Here is an 18,814-nt window from a genome sequence, read left to right as displayed (position 1 = left end):
GGGTGACAGAGCGAGATCCTATCTCAAAAAAAAAAAAAAAATCAAAAATCGTATATATTTGGTTAAGTGTCTGCTCAGATCTTTTACCCGTTTTTTATTGGGTTTTTCTTTTCATTGAGTTTTGAAAGTTCTTTATATATTCCAGATACAAAGTCCTTTGTCAGATATGAATGTTTCACAGAATTTCTCCTACTCTGGGGCTTGTCTTCATTCTCCTATCATTATTTTTTTTTTCTGCAAATTTTTTTGATAAAATGCAAAATATAATTAGGTACAATATTTTATAACAGAGGTTTGCTAGTGAGAAGAATAAAATTCCATTTTGGGGAAGATAACATTTTGCTGGATGGGAATTCAAAGTTAGTACTTCCTCTCATCAAAATTGATTACAAATGTTCATCTATTAATGCATATCTGTAATGAAATTTTAGGTATTTCATAATTTTATGTATTATCTTTGAAAAATGTCATTTCACACAGCTGATAGATGCACCAGTGAAAATCCTGCAATTTGTAGAGTGCCACAAAGCAGCAAAAGTGAAGCATACAGTCTATGTGTCACACATGTCATAGCTACTTATCTCTCCATTGTAGCACAGAAGCAGCCATAGGCAAATGAGTATGTAAACAAATGAGTGTGACCGGCGTTCCAATGGAGCTTTATTTGTGGGTACTGTATTTAGAATTTCATATAATTTTCAATTGTTGCAAAACATTATTCTCCATTTGATTTGTTTCCAACCATTTAAAAACATAAAAAGCATCCTTAACCTCGGGATATGAAAACAGGAATGAGCTACATTTGGCCTCTGGGCTATAATTTGCTTACCTTTCCCCCTTCTTCCTCCCTTCATCTATCAGTGTTTTGTAGTTTTGCTCATATAGATTCTAGATTTTACACATATTTTGTTGGACTTACATACCTAAGAATATCATGGGTTTTAGTCAGAGCTGTCTTTTTAAAATGCAAATTGGATTATGTTGTTTCCCCTATTCAAACCCTTCAGTGGCTTCCCACTGCTCTTAGGATAAACTCTGTAATCTTTAAAAGCCTAAAAGGCCTTGCATGATCTGGCCCCTGCTTTCCTTTTCAGCATTTTTTTTTTTTTTTTTTTTTTTTTTGAGACAAGGTCTTACTCTGTCACCCAGGCTGGAGTACTGTGGCACAATCTGCCCACTGCAACCTCTACCTCCCAGGCTCAAACAATCCTCCAGCCTCAGCTTCCTGAGTATCGGGGACTATAGGCGTGTGCTACCACACCCAGCTAATTTTTATATTTTTTTTAGAGATGGGGTTTTATCATGTTAGCCAGGCTGGTCTTGAACTCCTAGGGTCAAGTGATCTTCCCACCTTGGCCTGCCTCCCCACATGCTGGGATTACAGGCGTGAGCCACCGCACCCAGCCCTGAGGCCTCATTTTCAATGCATTGAGATTGAGGAGTCTGTGAAATGTCTAAAATGTACAAGGGTAGGTGGAAGAAGAGGAACCTATAGTGGCCTGGGAAGTGTTAGAGAAAATGGTGGATAACAGAAGGAGTGGTATCAAAGGCATTTCTGGGAGGGATGTAATGATTCATTTCACAGAATCATTACAACAGAGACATCAAGCTGAAGATTACGTATGGTTTGATAAGAGTACATAAAATTATGGTTAAAAAGCTCACTTTCCAATATGCTGATCAACTAAAGGAAAATTATGAAGTACCCAAATTAGTTTAGCTCTCAATCTTTTAATTTAAGGAAAAGTTTAGGAGTGGGGTCAGTTTTTTCAAGTCACTAATAATGGTAAGTCTCATAGTGCCTTTTTCATTCAGACTTTTTTCTTCTTTCTCCCCCTCCACAGATTGATCATTCTTAGAAGAGCTGCTGTAACACATAGGGGAAGTGAAAACTAACAGATGAAAGTTTTGTCATGCACTGAAAGAAAACATTGTCTGTGAAGTTCTGTTTTTAAAAATGTCTGCTTGTAACACCTTTACTGAACACGTTTGGAAACCTGGTGAATGCAAGAATTGCTTTAAACCTAAAAGTTTGCACCAGCTCCCCCCAGACCCTGAGAAGGCACCCATCACCCATGGCAATGTGAAAACTAATGCCAATCACAGTAATAACCACCGCATCAGGAACACCGGAAATTTCCGGCCTCCTGTGGCTAAAAAACCCACTATAGCTGTGAAGCCCACTATGATAGTGGCAGATGGGCAAAGTATATGTGGTGAGTTTGGCATCCAAGAACACTGTGAGAACAAACCTGTTATCATAGGGTGGAACCGAAACAGAGCTGCCTTGAGTCAGAAACCACTTAACAATAATAATGAAGATGACGAAGGAATTAGCCATGTTCCTAAGCCTTACGGCAATAATGATACTGCGAAGAAGATGTCAAATAACAATAATGGACTAACTGAAGTGTTAAAGGAGATAGCAGGCTTAGATACTGCCCCTCAGATAAGAGGAAATGAAACAAACTCCAGAGAAACATTCTTGGGAAGAATAAATGATTGCTATAAACGATCATTGGAAAGAAAGCTTCCACCAAGTTGCATGATAGGTGGGATAAAGGATACTCAGGGCAAGCGTGTTATTCTGAGTGGGAGCACGGAAGTGATTAGTAATGAAGGGGGCCGGTTCTGTTACCCAGAGTTTTCCAGTGGCGAGGAGAGTGAAGAGGATGCACTTTTCAGTAACATGGAGGAGGAGCACGAGAGTTGGGATGAGAGTGATGAAGAGCTGTTGGCCATGGAGATTCGCATGAGAGGGCAACCTCGCTTTGCCAACTTCAGAGCAAACACTTTGTCTCCTGTTCGATTCTTTGTGGACAAAAAATGGAATACCATCCCCCTGCGCAACAAGTCTCTGCAGAGAATCTGTGCTGTGGACTATGATGACAGCTATGATGAAATCCTAAATGGTTATGAGGAAAATTCGGTGGTCTCTTATGGACAAGGAAGCATTCAGAGCATGGTGTCATCTGACTCCACATCACCAGATTCTTCTTTAACAGAAGAATCACGTTCTGAGACAGCCAGTAGTTTATCCCAGAAGATTTGTAATGGGGGAATATCTCCTGGTAACCCAGGAGATTCTAAGGACATGAAGGAAATTGAGCCCAATTATGAAAGTCCCTCTAGTAATAATCAGGATAAAGATTCATCACAAGCTTCCAAAAGCTCAATAAAAGTTCCAGAGACCCACAAAGCAGTCCTTGCTCTCCGATTAGAAGAGAAGGATGGCAAGATTGCTGTACAAACTGAGAAGGAAGAAAGTAAAGCCTCTACAGATGTCGCTGGGCAAGCAGTAACCATAAACCTTGTCCCCACAGAAGAGCAAGCAAAACCCTACCGAGTTGTGAATCTGGAACAGCCATTGTGCAAGCCATATACTGTCGTGGATGTGTCAGCAGCCATGGCCACTGAGCACCTCGAGGGCCCTGTTAACAGCCCCAAGACAAAAAGCTCATCTACTCCAAACTCTCCAGTTACGTCATCTTCATTGACACCAGGACAAATAAGTGCCCATTTCCAAAAATCCAGTGCAATTCGATACCAGGAAGTATGGACTTCTAGCACCAGTCCACGACAAAAGATACCTAAAGTGGAACTAATTACTAGTGGAACTGGACCAAATGTTCCTCCAAGGAAAAACTGTCACAAATCAGCACCTACATCACCCACAGCTACAAACGTTTCCTCTAAAACCATCCCTGTTAAGTCACCTAATTTGTCTGAAATAAAATTCAATAGTTATAACAATGCTGGTATGCCACCTTTTCCAATCATCATTCATGATGAGCCAACTTATGCTCGGAGTTCCAAAAATGCTATCAAAGTTCCCATTGTTATCAATCCAAATGCATATGACAATCTAGCTATCTACAAAAGTTTTCTGGGAACAAGTGGAGAACTCTCAGTGAAGGAAAAAACCACAAGTGTAATAAGCCATACTTATGAAGAAATAGAAACTGAAAGCGAAGTGCCTGATAACACCACTAGCAAAACCACTGACTGTCTTCAAACTAAAGGGTTTTCAAACAGCACAGAGCGTAAAAGGGGCTCAGTGGCTCAGAAGGTTCAAGAGTTTAACAACTGTCTCAACAGAGGTCAGTCTTCGCCACAGAGAAGCTATAGTTCCAGTCACAGCTCCCCAGCAAAGATCCAGAGAACCACTCAAGAGCCTGTGGCCAAAACAGAAGGCACTCAGGAGTCTCAGATGGTGGGCAGCAGCAGCACCAGAGAGAAAGCAAGCACAGTGCTTTCGCAGATCGTGGCTTCAATCCAACCCCCACAGTCTCCTCCAGAAACACCTCAATCTGGCCCTAAAGCTTGCAGTGTGGAAGAGCTTTATGCCATTCCTCCAGATGCTGATGTTGCTAAGAGTACACCTAAGAGTACGCCAGTCCGGCCAAAATCTCTCTTTACATCTCAGCCTAGTGGTGAGGCTGAAGCACCTCAGACCACAGACAGTCTTACCACCAAAGTACAGAAAGACCCATCCATAAAGCCAGTCACCCCTTCTCCCTCCAAATTAGTGACTAGCCCCCAGAGTGAGCCACCACCTCCCTTTCCCCCACCACGCTCTACTTCCTCTCCTTACCATGCAAGTAACCTTTTGCAGAGGCATTTCACCAACTGGACCAAGCCAACCAGCCCTACCAGGTCAACAGAAGCTGAATCAGTTTTGCACTCTGAAGGCAGCAGGCGGGCAGCTGATGCAAAGCCTAAGCGCTGGATATCATTTAAAAGCTTCTTCCGCCGTCGGAAAACAGATGAGGAGGATGACAAAGAGAAAGAGCGAGAGAAAGGGAAACTGGTGGGCCTGGATGGCACCGTCATTCACATGCTGCCTCCTCCTCCAGTTCAGCGCCATCACTGGTTCACAGAGGCAAAAGGAGAGTCCAGTGAGAAACCAGCCATTGTCTTCATGTACAGGTGTGACCCTGCTCAAGGCCAGCTCAGTGTGGATCAGAGCAAGGCTGGGGCAGACCAGGCAGCAGTCATGGAGAAGGGTAGAGCAGAGAATGCATTACTACAGGACTCAGAGAAGAAGAAGAGGGGTCATTCTTCTCCATCACAGATTCCTAAAAAGATTCTCAGGTATGTAAAATAGACTGGCAGAATATGGGAATTTTTTAACACATTCTCAGGTGCTAAGTTTTTTATATCTTTTAAGATTGCATAAGAGCCATTTCTGTTTGTAAGTAGCACTCTGTGGCCATCATCTATCTTTATAACTGCATTCCAAGATTAGAATAGTATTAAAGTGAGCTTATTGTACTGAACAAGGTTTATAGTCCTGGATCTTTGGCTTAAGTAGCCTACTGCATTCTGGTGAATGCAGAGGAACTTTAACATAGAAAAGCAAATCCGTAACACCTTAATAGCGATAAAATGTTGTTTTGAAATGTGATGGTAGTGTGAGGAAGAAACAGGATCAAATGAATAAATGGTAATACTATTCTTTCCCTCACTGTAAATGAAATAAAACTCTTCCAGCAATTCTTTTTGTTTTTTATGAAGGTGTTATCTCTATATGCATTACTTATTTTAAGGGAATGTTTGTTTTTTTATTGCTGTCTCTTTCTGTCCTTCCAAATGTTGTGGAAAAAAATGGAGGGTGGTAAGCAAGCAATTTATAGTTATTTAGCATGTGGGTGAAATAGGAGAAGTTGAGTATTGAGACTGAGACCCAGTACTATAATCCTTGGTTCAGCTAGACAGATTGCATACCCAAATCAGTTCTCTAGGCATTCATTTTCTTTAACACCTTAGTAGCTATTTATTGATCACCTGTTCTGTGTAAGGTATATATTAATATTTATCTCAAATCCTTATAAATTTGCTATATTCTTCAGATAAGGAAACTGAAAACCTGGGAAGTTAACAATTGAACAGAGTCACAAAGCTAGTACTTGTCAGAGCTGGAATTCAAACCTCAATCTGTCTCATTCTAAAGCATGTATCCTCCTTATAATGTTGCATTCTTAACAAACACAAGATCGGTCAAAATTGTTATATTCTCACTTGTAATCATTCACATAAACACATATGTTTTTGGAAGCCTAAGTTTTTCTTTCTTATTTATATTGTAAACAAAATGAATTAACTGCCAATAAAAACAAGGAACTTTTATCCCAAGTTTGTGACAAATAGGATGATTTCCCTATACTTCCTGTCCTTTTTATTCTTAAACAAGGATATGCCCTGAGTACTCCATTCATCTGATTCTGAGTCCTTCTCCCTCCTGACTTAAAGTAAACCTCTACCTGGCCTGGCCTTCTTTCCGACAAAACATCGCAAATTCTGATGGATGAGGCAGATTTACCCGTTTTTCTTTAGAAAAGTATAATAAAAAATGAAGTGAACACTTAATGCTTTTACTTTTCCTAGCAAAATGCTAGGAAGTTTTATATACATTCTTTACTAAAATGAGCTTTTCACATACCTCCAAATTGTTGTCAAAATGCTAACAAGTCCCTGTTTTCCTTCTATCCGTGTAGTAACAAAGCAACTAGGATGATAGTCCTAGGAAAAGTAGTCTTGTCATTGGTAGTTGAATGTTATATTCCAAGGTAAGGTATTCAATGACAGAATGTACTCCAGTAGTAATAAAATACATGTATTTCAGGGTCAGGTGTGGTGGCTCACACCTGTAATCCCAGCACTTTGAGAGGCCAAGGCGGGCGATCACCTGAGATCAGGAGCTGGAGACCAGCCTTGCCAACATGGTGAAACCCATGTCTACTAAAAATACAAAATTAGCTGGGTGTGGTGGCAGGCACCTGTAATCCTAGCTACTTGGGAGGCTGAGGCAAGAGAATCACTTGAACCGGGAGGTGAAGGTTGCAGTGAGCTAAGATCACACCATTGCACTCCAGCCTGGGCGAAAAGAGTGAAACTCCATCTCAAAAAAAAAAGCACCATGTATTTCAGGTGACTGTTTTATTTAGAAAAGGGGCAGTTTAAACAGCAAATGGTTGGAGTTATATAGGAGGGAATGGTAGTCAGTTCTTACATGGCGTCATTCCTGATTAATTATCACTGTAGGTATTTATCCACATCTTAGAAGGCACAGTCAAGAAATGATCTGGCTTCTTTCTGTGGAATGAGACTCTCTCCTTTGGCTGCATGCCATGGTATACAGTTTTGAGGGCAGCCCAGGCCCTGAGCTTGGCAGACCCCTTACTATACAGCTTTTATTTCACAATTAGGTGATACAAACACCAGTCAGGTCTTCCAAAATTTATCCATTTTTTCTAGTTAACATCCATGAATCCAAATAACACAGTTCATTTGCCCATTGGTTCTTAAATTTAACCATGTTCCACAATCATCTAGAGGGCTGTTAAGACACAGATTGCCGAGCCCCACCCCTAGAGTTTTTGATTCAGTGGGTGTGGGGTGGGTCCTGATAATTTGCACATCTAGTAAGTGCCTGGGTGATGCTGATGCTGCTGGCCCTTGGGTCACACTTCGAACTGCTGGTCTCACCACCATTCTAAAGATACATGCTATAGTCTGAGTAAAGCAGTGATTGAGATATTAAGCTTTTCTTTAAGGCACATTGGAATTTTCACATTTCATAATGTCCCAGACTAAGTAGAAAAAGAGGTATTCGACAGCTTTTTTTTACTTTTTGAAAAGTTTAAAACATGAATATTCATATTGAAAAATATATACCATTTGCTTTTTCAATATTGCCTCATTTACTTGAATACACCATTGGTATTTACTTGGAGCAACTTTGATAAGGAAAACATTACCATCAAATGTCAACATTTGTGTTTCAGGCTTGATGGCAGTGTGATCATTAAATTACCATCCCACGGCTGGGAGCACACTGCTGAAAGAAATGAAAATACAGTTTTTCCATAAGTAAATGAATATTTCAAGTGTAAACTGTATCTAAGGAATGAAGAATGAAAAATGAAAAAATACTGTACTAAAGGCCAGACCTCAGGCTCTGAAAGATGAGGAACTTTATAGACCCTTTCATTATGGGATTAGATTGTTACTACGTCCATTTATTTAACTGTTTAGGAAATATAAATTGAGTGCCTTAACTGTTCCATGTATTTGCCATGAGGCCCTGGAACAAATAGGGGGAAACATTATCCTGAAATAATGGGCTTGGTTTGGACTTCAACTGTCTGTCTGATCCTTCAGTGTATAAGGCTATAAAGATATCTATCACATAGAAGTAAGTTAAACATTTTATTAGAAAACATATAAAAAGCTTATCCCAGGGTCTGGCACACATTGAGTGCTTAAAAATGTTAGTTGGCCCTCTACCCTCAATGGATAAATGCTAAAACAACATGCAGAGTGATTAAATCAGTTTAGTGCAGACTTCTCAGGAATAAAATCCAAAGCAGATCTTTAAAGACAAATAGGATTTTGCCAGCTGGTTGGGAAAGACATTGTAGGCCAAAGGAACAATATATGCAAAGTCACAAAGGTGAGGTTGGTGGCAAACAGAAGCAGGACATGTGGCTAGAAAAGGATAATGAATAATCCAGTGTATCTAAAACATTCAAACTCAGAAGGAAAGAATACAGTGATGGTAACCAGAGGCTTTGGGGTGAGGTGGGGTTGATGAGGAAAGGAGAGATGTTTGCCAAGGGTACAAAGTTCCAGTTAGACAGGAAGAGTAAGTTTTAAAGATCTGTTGTACAAAATGGTGACCATAGTTAATAATGACATATTACATATTTCAAAATTGCTAAAAAAGTAGATTTTAAATGTTCTCACCACAAAAAAAAGATAAATAGATAAGGTCATAGATTTGCTAGTAACTTTATTAAATAATCTTTCTACAGCATATACATATATCAGAACATCACATTTTACCCCATAAATATATACAATTATTATTTGTTAATTTAAATTTTTTAAATTAAAATTTAAAAATAGTCCATTTGTTCTTAAAGTATGATCTGTGTAAGGTCAAATAGTGATCATGCCATCATTACTAGTTTTATAATAATACAAAGACGCTTGTCTTTTTCTATGTGTTGACATTTGCACTGATGGTGCTTAAACAATAGTGGTTAAAACTACTTGCATCTTAGCATAAATCAAAGCCATGGCACCATATTGTACTAGAAGGGTTTGTTGTCGTTGTTGTTGTTGTTTTCAAGTGAGTTTCACTTAATATCCTTGGTGGGCCAGACACAGTGGCTCATGCCTGTAATCCCAGCACTTTGGGAGGCCAAGGTGGGAGGATCACCTAAGCTCAGGAGACCAGTCTGGATAACATAGTGAGAGACCTTGTCTCTACTAAAAATTTTAAAAATTAGCTGGGCATAGTGGTGTGTGCCTGTGATCCCAGGTACTCAGGAGGCTGAGATGGGAGGATCGCTTGAGCCCAGGAGGTCAAGAACTGCAGTGAACCATAATCACGCCACTGCACTCCAACCTGGGTGACAGGGTGAGACTCTGTAAGAATGCCCTTGGTGATGTAGTAAATTAAATCTGAACCCTGGAGTACCTGTCTTCCTAAAAATTCTGCGTCATTAAATGGGAAGTACACATAGAATACTTCTGCTGTGTAACAAAGTATGATGGTTTTCTCAAACAAAAGTACTTGTGAAATAGTTTGAGTTGTGAAGCTGAACTAGCCCCATTTTTCATGGACTACCTTGAAAGAACAACTGACAGACAAACTGTAGTTATTCAAATCTGAGAGTGTTTGGCAGATATTTTCTCAAGAATGAACATAACAAACCTATTACTTCAAGGAAAACAAGTAACTGTATTTGTTGTCAGTGATATAAAATCCAAGTTTTCAAGCAGAAATTAGAATTTTTAAAAACTTATGTCTGCCACCATGACCTCAACAGCTTTCTAATACTTAAACATTCTTCTGATGAGATTGGTGGTTGAATTTGCAAACTTTTAAAAGTATTATATAATGAAATATGTCAACATTTAGAGGATCTGCATTAACTCAGTAAACCAATAATTTCCAAATAACCCAATCCATCATATTACAAAATTATACATGAGTAAAATCCATTCAAACTGCAAGATAGATCAATGGCTTTTAATGCAACTGAGTACAGAAAGTTTATTGATACGGTTTCAGATTTCACATTGCAACTAACCTTTAAGAAACTACCACTTATCAAATTCTGGTATGGTACCAAAGAATGTCTACAGTTATCTAAAAAGCTATTAAAATACTCCTCCTTTTTCTGCTTATGAATCTGGGTGAGACCAGATATTTTTCATATACTTTAATCAAAGCAACATATCACAGCAGATTGAATGCAGAAGCAAATAAGGGAATTCAGTTGTCCTCTGTTAAGCCAGATATTGAAAAGATTTGAGAAAATATTATTTAGGTTAATATGTACTGGGTTTATTTTCTTATTTTTAAATTTTTATTTAATACTTAAATTATACCTAATGCACATAATTATGGTGTACATAGTGATGCTACAATGCATATAATGTAAAGTCAGCAGATCAGGGTAATTAGCATATCCATGACTGTTCACTATAGTCATCCTACAGTGCCATAGAACACTAGAACTTATTTCTCCCATATAGCTGTAATTTTGTGTCCTTTGACAAATCTCTGCCTATCCTTTTCTTCCCCCATCTTCCCAGCCTCTCATATTCTCTCTTCTACTTTTTACTGCTATGAGATCTACTTTTTTTTAAGCTTCCACATATGAGTGAGAACATGTGGTGTTTAACTTTTGTTCCTGGCACTATTTCACCTAGCATAATGTCCTCCAGTTCCATCCGTGTTGCCACAAAAAAAGTTTTTTTTAAAAAAATGAATTAATTATTTTCAAATGTTCTCAGTTCCAATTTCTCGTATAAACGTCAATTGATATAACCTGTACAAATAAGAGTCCATGTGATTCTCAGTTTTTAAGAGTGCAAAGCAATCCTGAGACCAAAAAGTTTGAGAAGTGCTGAGACAGGCTATAAATGACATGTTGAAATGTTTGGCTTTTATCTTGTAGATTTTGTAGAGGAAACAGTTTTTAAGCAGGAAAGTAGCATGATTTTTTAAATAAAATATTTTCTGGCAGTAATATTGAAAATAGACTAGAAGATGGGATACTAGTGGGTCAAATTTTAGTTCAAGAATGTATACCCAGACATCATTTCTATGTGGCTAGTTTGGATTAAGAGAAACTAATTTGGTGGTTAATCTGGTCTGTGACCAGTTAGGAATTTCCCAGCTATCGTTTTTAAAATGATACCTACCTACCATCTCTGCAAGTCTTTGGTTCCCCATCACATTGGGGAATAATACTGCATAGTGGGAAGAATGCCAGCACTGGAGTCAAAGATTTGAATTCTGACTTACCCCTGAGTAGTTGTAACTTTTGACATAATCTCTCTGAGCTAAAGTTTCCCTACCTATACAATAAGAATAATAATACCTACCTTATAGACGTATTTTGAGTACTAAATATATAGTATCTGTAAAACATCAGCATATATCTAGCAATAGGAGTTGACCTCATTACAAAACTATGTCTAGGGAACCAGAATTTAATATCATCCTTGCTTAATATCTTGCCCCCTGAAATCTATTCTGAGAACAGCCGCCTACTCTTTCTTAAATGTAAATCTAGTTATATCCCCCAACTCCCCACACTGAAGAAGATCCTACATATGTGGCATCTGCCTACCTTTTAATCTTAACGTTTTGGGCTTAATCTTATCCTCTTATTCATGAACCTCTAGTTATTCTGGCTTCCTTTTCTTCTAAGTGCCTTGTTTATAATATTGACTTTGCAGTCAGTTCTACTGGATTACCTTTTAATTGGGACTATCTTAAAATTTGTCCTCTCTTTTTTTTTTATTTTATTTTAAAATTTTTATGATTGAAAATTTTAAACATGTACAAAAGTAGATAGACTAGTATAGTAAACCACCATTTACTATAAAACCACACTTCAACAGTTGCCAATTTATAACCAATCTTGTTCCGTCTCTGCCCCTATTCACTTCCCCCTATTATCTTGAAGCAACTCTTTTTTTTCCATTATAATCAGATACCAAAAAGGGGTTCTTTAAACCCTAGTAGCTAACCCCTGGCTAAACATCATCATGTATCAAAAATTTTTGAACTATAAATATTCGGATGACCCTACTATCTTCATCCGTGATCTCTTCCCCCAAGAATCATGTGCAATTTTCCACTTGATATCTCCACTTCAAATGAAACATATCCAAAACAGAACTCTTAATTTTCCCCTACATATCTGTTCCATCACAACTCTTCCCTTCTTGGTAAATGGCCCTCCATTCATTCAGTTGCTCAAGCCAGAAAACTAGGGGTCATCTTTGATTCTTCTGTTGCCTTTACCCCCAACATCCAAAATGTTGGATGATTCAACCTCCAAAATATATTCCAAATTATCTACTTCTCTCCAATCTCTGCTTCTACTACCCTGGTCCAAACTACCATCATCTCTAACCTGTTTACTAATGTATTTGCTGATTGAGCTCTCTGCCTAATCTCTTGCCTCTGGTAACCTAATCTCTTTAGAATGGCCAAGTACCCTCTTCATTTTACTTCTACCTTCTGGGTTCAATTTCCTTCTTGACAAATACCATTTTTAGTGGTTCTTTCAATAAGCTGTGGTGGTAAACACTTGGTTAGTGACTAAAATCATGGTTATTTTAGTGTTATTTAACCAATAACACTTGGTTATTGATTAAAACTATGGCCAATGGGCCATAGTTACTTGCATGTTAATTTAGTTTTCAGGCATAAATTCTGTGTCCAAATTATGTTCCTGAATGTTAGAATACCTCCAAACACAATTTGCCCAGTTTAGACATTTAGTCTCACTCTTACGTAAATAATTGTTTTCATACTTGGTTGACAAGATCTATTGCCAATCACATACATGTGCTTAAATTTTCAGTTCACCCAGGCATGGTAGTGTGCATCTGTAGTTCCAGCTACTTGGAGGCCAAGGCAGGAGGATCACTTGAGCCCAGAAGTTGAAGTTCAGCCTGGGCAACACAGCAAGGCCGCCTTCTCACCATCTCTAAAATATAAATTAAAATGTAATTCAAACAGTTTTTTTCTAATGAGAAAAATCTAATCTAGACATTAAGAAAATAAAAGTAACACTCCAGCTAAAGTTAAGGATATCATTTGCTGCCTGAATGGCCTTTAGCTAACCTTTCTAAATCTACCACCCCTGAATTTCATGCTCCTAATTAGCAAAGACCCCAGGCATGTACATCTGGGATACTATGTAAGTCATTTCTTTAGGACTTCCATAATCATCTCAGGAATCCAACTATGTCTAGCACAGCTGGGATTCTGTCCAAACCCCAGCTTCTGGTTTGGACAGACAGACTGGATTTGACATACCTTTGCACACTTAGGAACACTATTCATCTGTATCAACCTTTCTTTACCCTTCCAAGTCCTTTTGGATCTTCTCAAAGACCTTACATAACTAAACTGTATTCCTCAATAATCCAGGAGTTGGCAAACTACGGCCAATGGGCCAAATCCAACTTGTTACCTGTTTCTGTAAAAGAAGTTATACTGGAAAATAGCCACACTCATCTTTTACATGTTGTCTATGGCTGTTTTCAAGCTACAATGTATGGTATGTATGGTACATACAAGCTACACCATATGTACCCTAGGGTTAAGTAATTGCAGTAGAGACCATATGGCCCACAAAGCCTAAAATACTTACCGTGTGGCCTTTTACAGAAGTTCACTTACCCCTGGACTAAGCCATGATACCAGATTTGTCTGTGGTTGTCAGGCATGCTAGTGACATACAGCCATTCCAGCCAAATACTGGAAAGGATTGGTACTCTCTATAGTAACCAACATAGGCCTATTAATATATGTGTGTGTGTGTGTGTGTGTGTGCGCGCACGTTCGTGCATATGTGCGTGTACATATGGTATGGAAAATGAAAATCCCAACACTTCTTAGACTGTGGTAAAATGTCATGTCCTTCTCTCTGGAAAATTCAGTTAGAAGCTTCAGTTGTTTCAATGCTTATGCTCCAGTTATATCTTAATTTGCGTTACCTCTCCCTTGAGTTCATGTCCTTTGTAGAGGCATGGATGAAGCTGGAAACCATCATTCTCAGCAAACTATTGCAAGGACAGAAAATCAAACACCGCATGTTCTCACTCATAGGTGGGAATTGAACAATGAGAACAGTTGGACACAGGGCAGGGAACATAACCCACTGGGGCCTGTCATGGGGTGAGGAATGGGGGAGGGATAGCATTAGGAGAAATACCTAATGTAAATGATGAGTTAATGGGTGCAGCAAACCTACATGGCACATGTATACATATGTAACAAACCTGCACATTGTGCACATGTACCCTAGAACTTAAAGTATAATAAAAAAGAAAAAGAAAACAAATGTTGCATTACCTCTCCTTTTTACTAAGAGAATCCTATCGAAGTTTTTTCATGCTTAGGATGAAACTGGTCTCAAGATCAAACTTCTACTTCTCATGAAGAAAAATAATTGAAAACAGAAGCTGAAAATAGCTGCTTTCTCTCCTGATCACATGTTATTTTGCTGTAAAGAAACTTCTGGACTATCAGCATTTATAAAAATCACATCTACATTTGCTGATACATTTTTCCTAAAGTTAAGACGAGTTCATGAAGTCCTCACTGTTACATTTTTAAATAATCATGTTTTAGAGAAAGCCGATAAATATCTTTATCGTAATCATGGAATGATACAGTGTGGTTATGTTTGTATGTACCAGAATGGGGTAGTCTTCAGACAGCTTTGTTTCTTTTCCTTTTGGGAGGTAATATAATCCCAGAGAAGTAAACTGACTAAGAATAAACCTCAGAAGGTTAGGAATGGTCCCAAATTATTATTCCCTCCCTGCTTTTTCATAGTTCATTATGAATTTCTCATCTGTGACTATTTATTTTATTTCCCCTTTCCTGCTTATATCACTTCTGAAGAATGATGCTCCTTTGCTTAAAATTTTTCTCCTCACTTTTCACACCTTGCTGCTTGTATACTTATTCTTCTATTCTTTCTGGAGGAGGAAGGCAGTGAAAAATAGTTTCTCAGTATGTGTTCCTGGGATCAACTGCATCACCTGGAGTATATAAATGCAGATTCCTGGGCCATGCCCCAAAGCTGTTAAATTAATCCCTAAAGACGGGAGCTGAGAATCTGCAATTTTAACAAGCTCCCCAGGTAATTCTTAGGTACATGAAAGTTTGATAGCCATTGGCATAATATTTTAGAACATAGACTTTGAAGGCACCCAGACGTGGGTTTGAATCCTGCTTTTATCACATATTAGTGTCATCTTGGACAAGTTACTTGAGCTCTGCTTACCAGTTTTCTCATCTAGAAACTGAGAAGCAAATAATGTAACTGCTTAAAGGACAAACACTAGAACTAAGCTACAGGGTTTGAATCTCAGCTCCACCAGTTACTAGCTGTGTTACCTGAAGCAAGTAACTTAATCTCTCTGGGCTATAATTTCTTCATTTATAAAACACAGAAAATAGCCTGCCTAGTAGGTTGTTGGGAGACTTAAAGGGGGATAGAATTTCCCCCTGGGGCATATTTGACAATGTCTGGAGATTTTTTTTGGTTGTCACAACTGGGAGGCAGGGGTTAGTTCCAATGTCCAGCTTTTAGCAGGTAGAGGCAAGAAGTGCTGTTGTAATCCTGCCATGTGGATAGCGCTCCACAACAAAGAATCGCCTGGCCCAAAATGTCAATAGCCCCACTTCTGATAAGCATGGCTTAAAACAGGCACATAATAAGCACTATGTAAATTTTGGCCACTATTATTATTTGCTGTTATGGGAATAATAAGCCTTACTCAGAGTGTTATTGTTTGAAGATATTTAAGCACAGTGCCTAGCATTCGGTAAATGTAGATAGTGGGGGTAGCAACTATTATTAGGAAGCCAAATATCTAGAAACACAGTCATTCTATAGCTAGAGCAGCTTCTATTTAAAGAAATTTTTTTGGAAATGTATATTATTAATTTTTTTGGTTTGTTTGTTTAGGATTTTCAAAAGTAAAATACATTTGTAATCATTAATACCCTACTTTTCAATAAAAGCTATGTTTTTTTCTTCTAACTAAAAGTAGAAGCAGTTTTACTTCTTCATCTTTCCAATCAAGTATGTATTGCTGGGTTTCTGCAGTATGCCAAACTTGCCTTATATTAACAGTGTGGTGGAAGGAACATGGACGTTAGAGTTGCATGGTATCTATTCAGATCCCGACTCTGCCACCACCTTAGTACCCGTGTAATTTTAGGCAATTGATCTAACCTCTTTCAATCTCAGTTTCCTCATCTGTAAAATGAGAATAATTGTATCTACCTCCTGAAGAGTTTTCATGAATTAAGTGGAAAAATGCACAGCTTGTGCGGTGCTGAGTAGGTGTATTCTGAGTACTCATAGGTCCCATTCCTGCCCTACATCCATTTCCTCAGTCAGCCTGCAACATTTTTTGGAGTTAAGTGTATGTAATCATTTCTCAGCATCTCCCTACTCGGACTCAAAGAGCAGAGGGAGATAAGAGGAAAGTGAAAAAAGGTGTACTGACTTGCTTCTCCATTGCTTCTGGGCATTCGGGAAAAAAGTCCAGGGCCCCAGCAAGGCTGTTCCAAGGATCAGGTGCAATGGCTCTCTCCTGTAATCCAAGTACTTTGGGTGGCTGAGGCAGGCAGATTACCTGAGATCAGGAGTTCGAGATCAGCCTGGCCAACATGGCGAAACCCCATCTCTACTAAAAACACAAAATAATTAGCCAGGCATGGTGGCAGGCACCTGTAGTCCCAGCTACTTGGGAGACTGAGGCAGAAGAATCACTTGAACCCGGGAGGCGGAGGTTGCAGTGAGCTGAGATCGTGCCACTGCACTCCAGCCTGGGCCACAGAGCGCTGTCTCAAGAAAAAAAAAGCCAGGCGTGGTGGCTCACACCTGTAATCCCGACACTTTGGGAGGCTGAGGTAGGTGGATCATCTAGGTCAGGATATCGAGACCAGCCTGACCAACACAGTGAAACCCCGTCTCTACTAAAAATACAAAAATTAGCCAGGCGTGGCGGGCACCTGTCATCCCAGCTGCTTGGGAAACGGAGGTAGGAAAATTGCTTGAACCCGGGAGGCAGAAGTTGCAGTGAGCTGAGATCACACCATTGCACTCCACCCTGGGCGACAAGAGCAAGACTGCATCTCAAAATTAAAAAAAAAAAAAAAGGCCGTTCCACATCCTTCCTGGGTTAGTCCCCTTGGAGAAGGCTATGGGTGTTTTCTTCTAATACCTTGCCTTCTCAGGAAATGCATATCTGTATCTCACCCCATTCTTTAGAAGTGAGTCAAGGCCAAAATGGTGATGCTAAGGAGCTACTTCTGTTATTGAGAATGTTATTCTTATTGAGAATGGCAACTGTATTTTATTGCTGTTTTCCAAAATTTATTGATCTTTTCTGTTAATTTGCACAGATGCCATTCTGATTTTGTATTTCATAGGATTTTGAAACTGTAATTTTTCTTAGTATTGTGAAAGTGACAGTGATTTACGGAGGCCTGTGTTTTATATGCTTTGTTGTCTTGCAATCTTGTGCCTTAAAGACACTTTTAATTTGCTGTTTGAGTCTGTTTTAAAAAATAAAGTGGATCTGTACAATTTCAGAAAATTAGAGTTCATTCAAGACCTTGCACATGGCTGCCAGTCTTCCCCATCTCGAGACCTAGCTACTTCATTCACACCAGTAAGAGCTACCTTTGTTTGACCAGACTATGTTAGAAATATTAACAGGAACTCATCAGATATCAGATAAAGGTTAATCTCAGTTCAGGATAAGAAGTTCAATGTTTTCAGTTAAAGACTACAGAAGGCTTAGCAGAAATTGGAGATACTAGATAGTGATCAGTAGACACACACTTTTCTACCTGAGAATGTCAATGTTTGGAAAGTGTGGCAAAATCAAATTGATGACCTGGAAACCAAGGATTAAGAAATGTCATATTCGTAGGAGGTCCTAGAGGTAGAGACACAAAAAGAAATGGGAGTGTTTTGTTTTGTTTTTTCTCCCTTTCAATAGATTACGAAGGTGTGGGATTTGATAACTTTGAACTCTCCTTTTCATGTGTTAATGTAGATCCCACATCTGCAGAGTTCTGTTATCCCCAGCAACCCCAGAAATATGCAGCTCTGGAAACCAGTAACAAAACCATGACGTTTTGTTTCTAATGTGCTTTAGTCTGATTTTTAGGGGTAAAAGGAGGTTTTAAAAGTCACATATTTGCTTATTGGCTGTCGTGGGCAACTAGAGACATGTGTACCTGCTGAAGAGAGCTAACAAATAGAATTCAGAATAACATTTGCCCCAAGAGGCAGGTAGTCTCTAGAAGTCTTTATTGCCCCTTCTGAAGCTGAATGAAGGTGGTTGAATATGAAGATAGGATTGAACTGAAATTGTGGAAATACTTGGATACTTAAAGGCCTTTAACCTGTTCTAATGTGGAATTTGATTTGCCTTTTAAAAAAATACATTCAGACATTTAATAGAATTTTTACAAAAATCTGTCTTAAATGAATTTGCCAGAAAAAAAAAAAAGGATTATTTCATTTCATTTGATGGTGTAATGATTAATCCCTACCACCTGGGTAAACCAAGTGAACTTCCCATAGGAGACAGCTTCTGCAGCTTTGAATTATGTATGAATATGGCCAGCTGATGAGATCTAACCTTCCAAGGGATTCGTTTATATAACACAAATCTGTAACAATGTAACTATTTCCTTTGAACACCTTATATTAATTCTGCATGTTCAGAAAAT

The 18,814-nt window shown here is 38.7% G+C and overlaps 1 protein-coding gene across 19 annotated transcripts in view; it reads left to right on the top strand.

The window, feature by feature from the left end:
* PEAK1 (pseudopodium enriched atypical kinase 1) overlaps positions 1–18,814 on the top strand; it is a 306,616-nt gene that overhangs the window by 238,543 nt on the left and 49,259 nt on the right. For all 19 annotated transcript variants that reach the window (XR_012415230.1, XM_015453143.4, XM_065548242.2 and 16 more), the window contains one exon: positions 1,845–5,094. Coding sequence is in view for 18 of the 19 variants with exons in the window: in XM_015453143.4 (XP_015308629.3) it covers positions 1,958–5,094 (3,137 nt within the window). In the remaining variant the exon portion in view is untranslated. The remainder of the gene's footprint in view (positions 1–1,844; positions 5,095–18,814) is intronic.

Source organism: Macaca fascicularis, chromosome 7, assembly GCF_037993035.2.
Source record: "Macaca fascicularis isolate 582-1 chromosome 7, T2T-MFA8v1.1".
Taxonomy (NCBI): Eukaryota; Metazoa; Chordata; class Mammalia; order Primates; family Cercopithecidae; genus Macaca; species Macaca fascicularis.
This window is presented reverse-complemented; position numbering and strand designations above follow the sequence as displayed.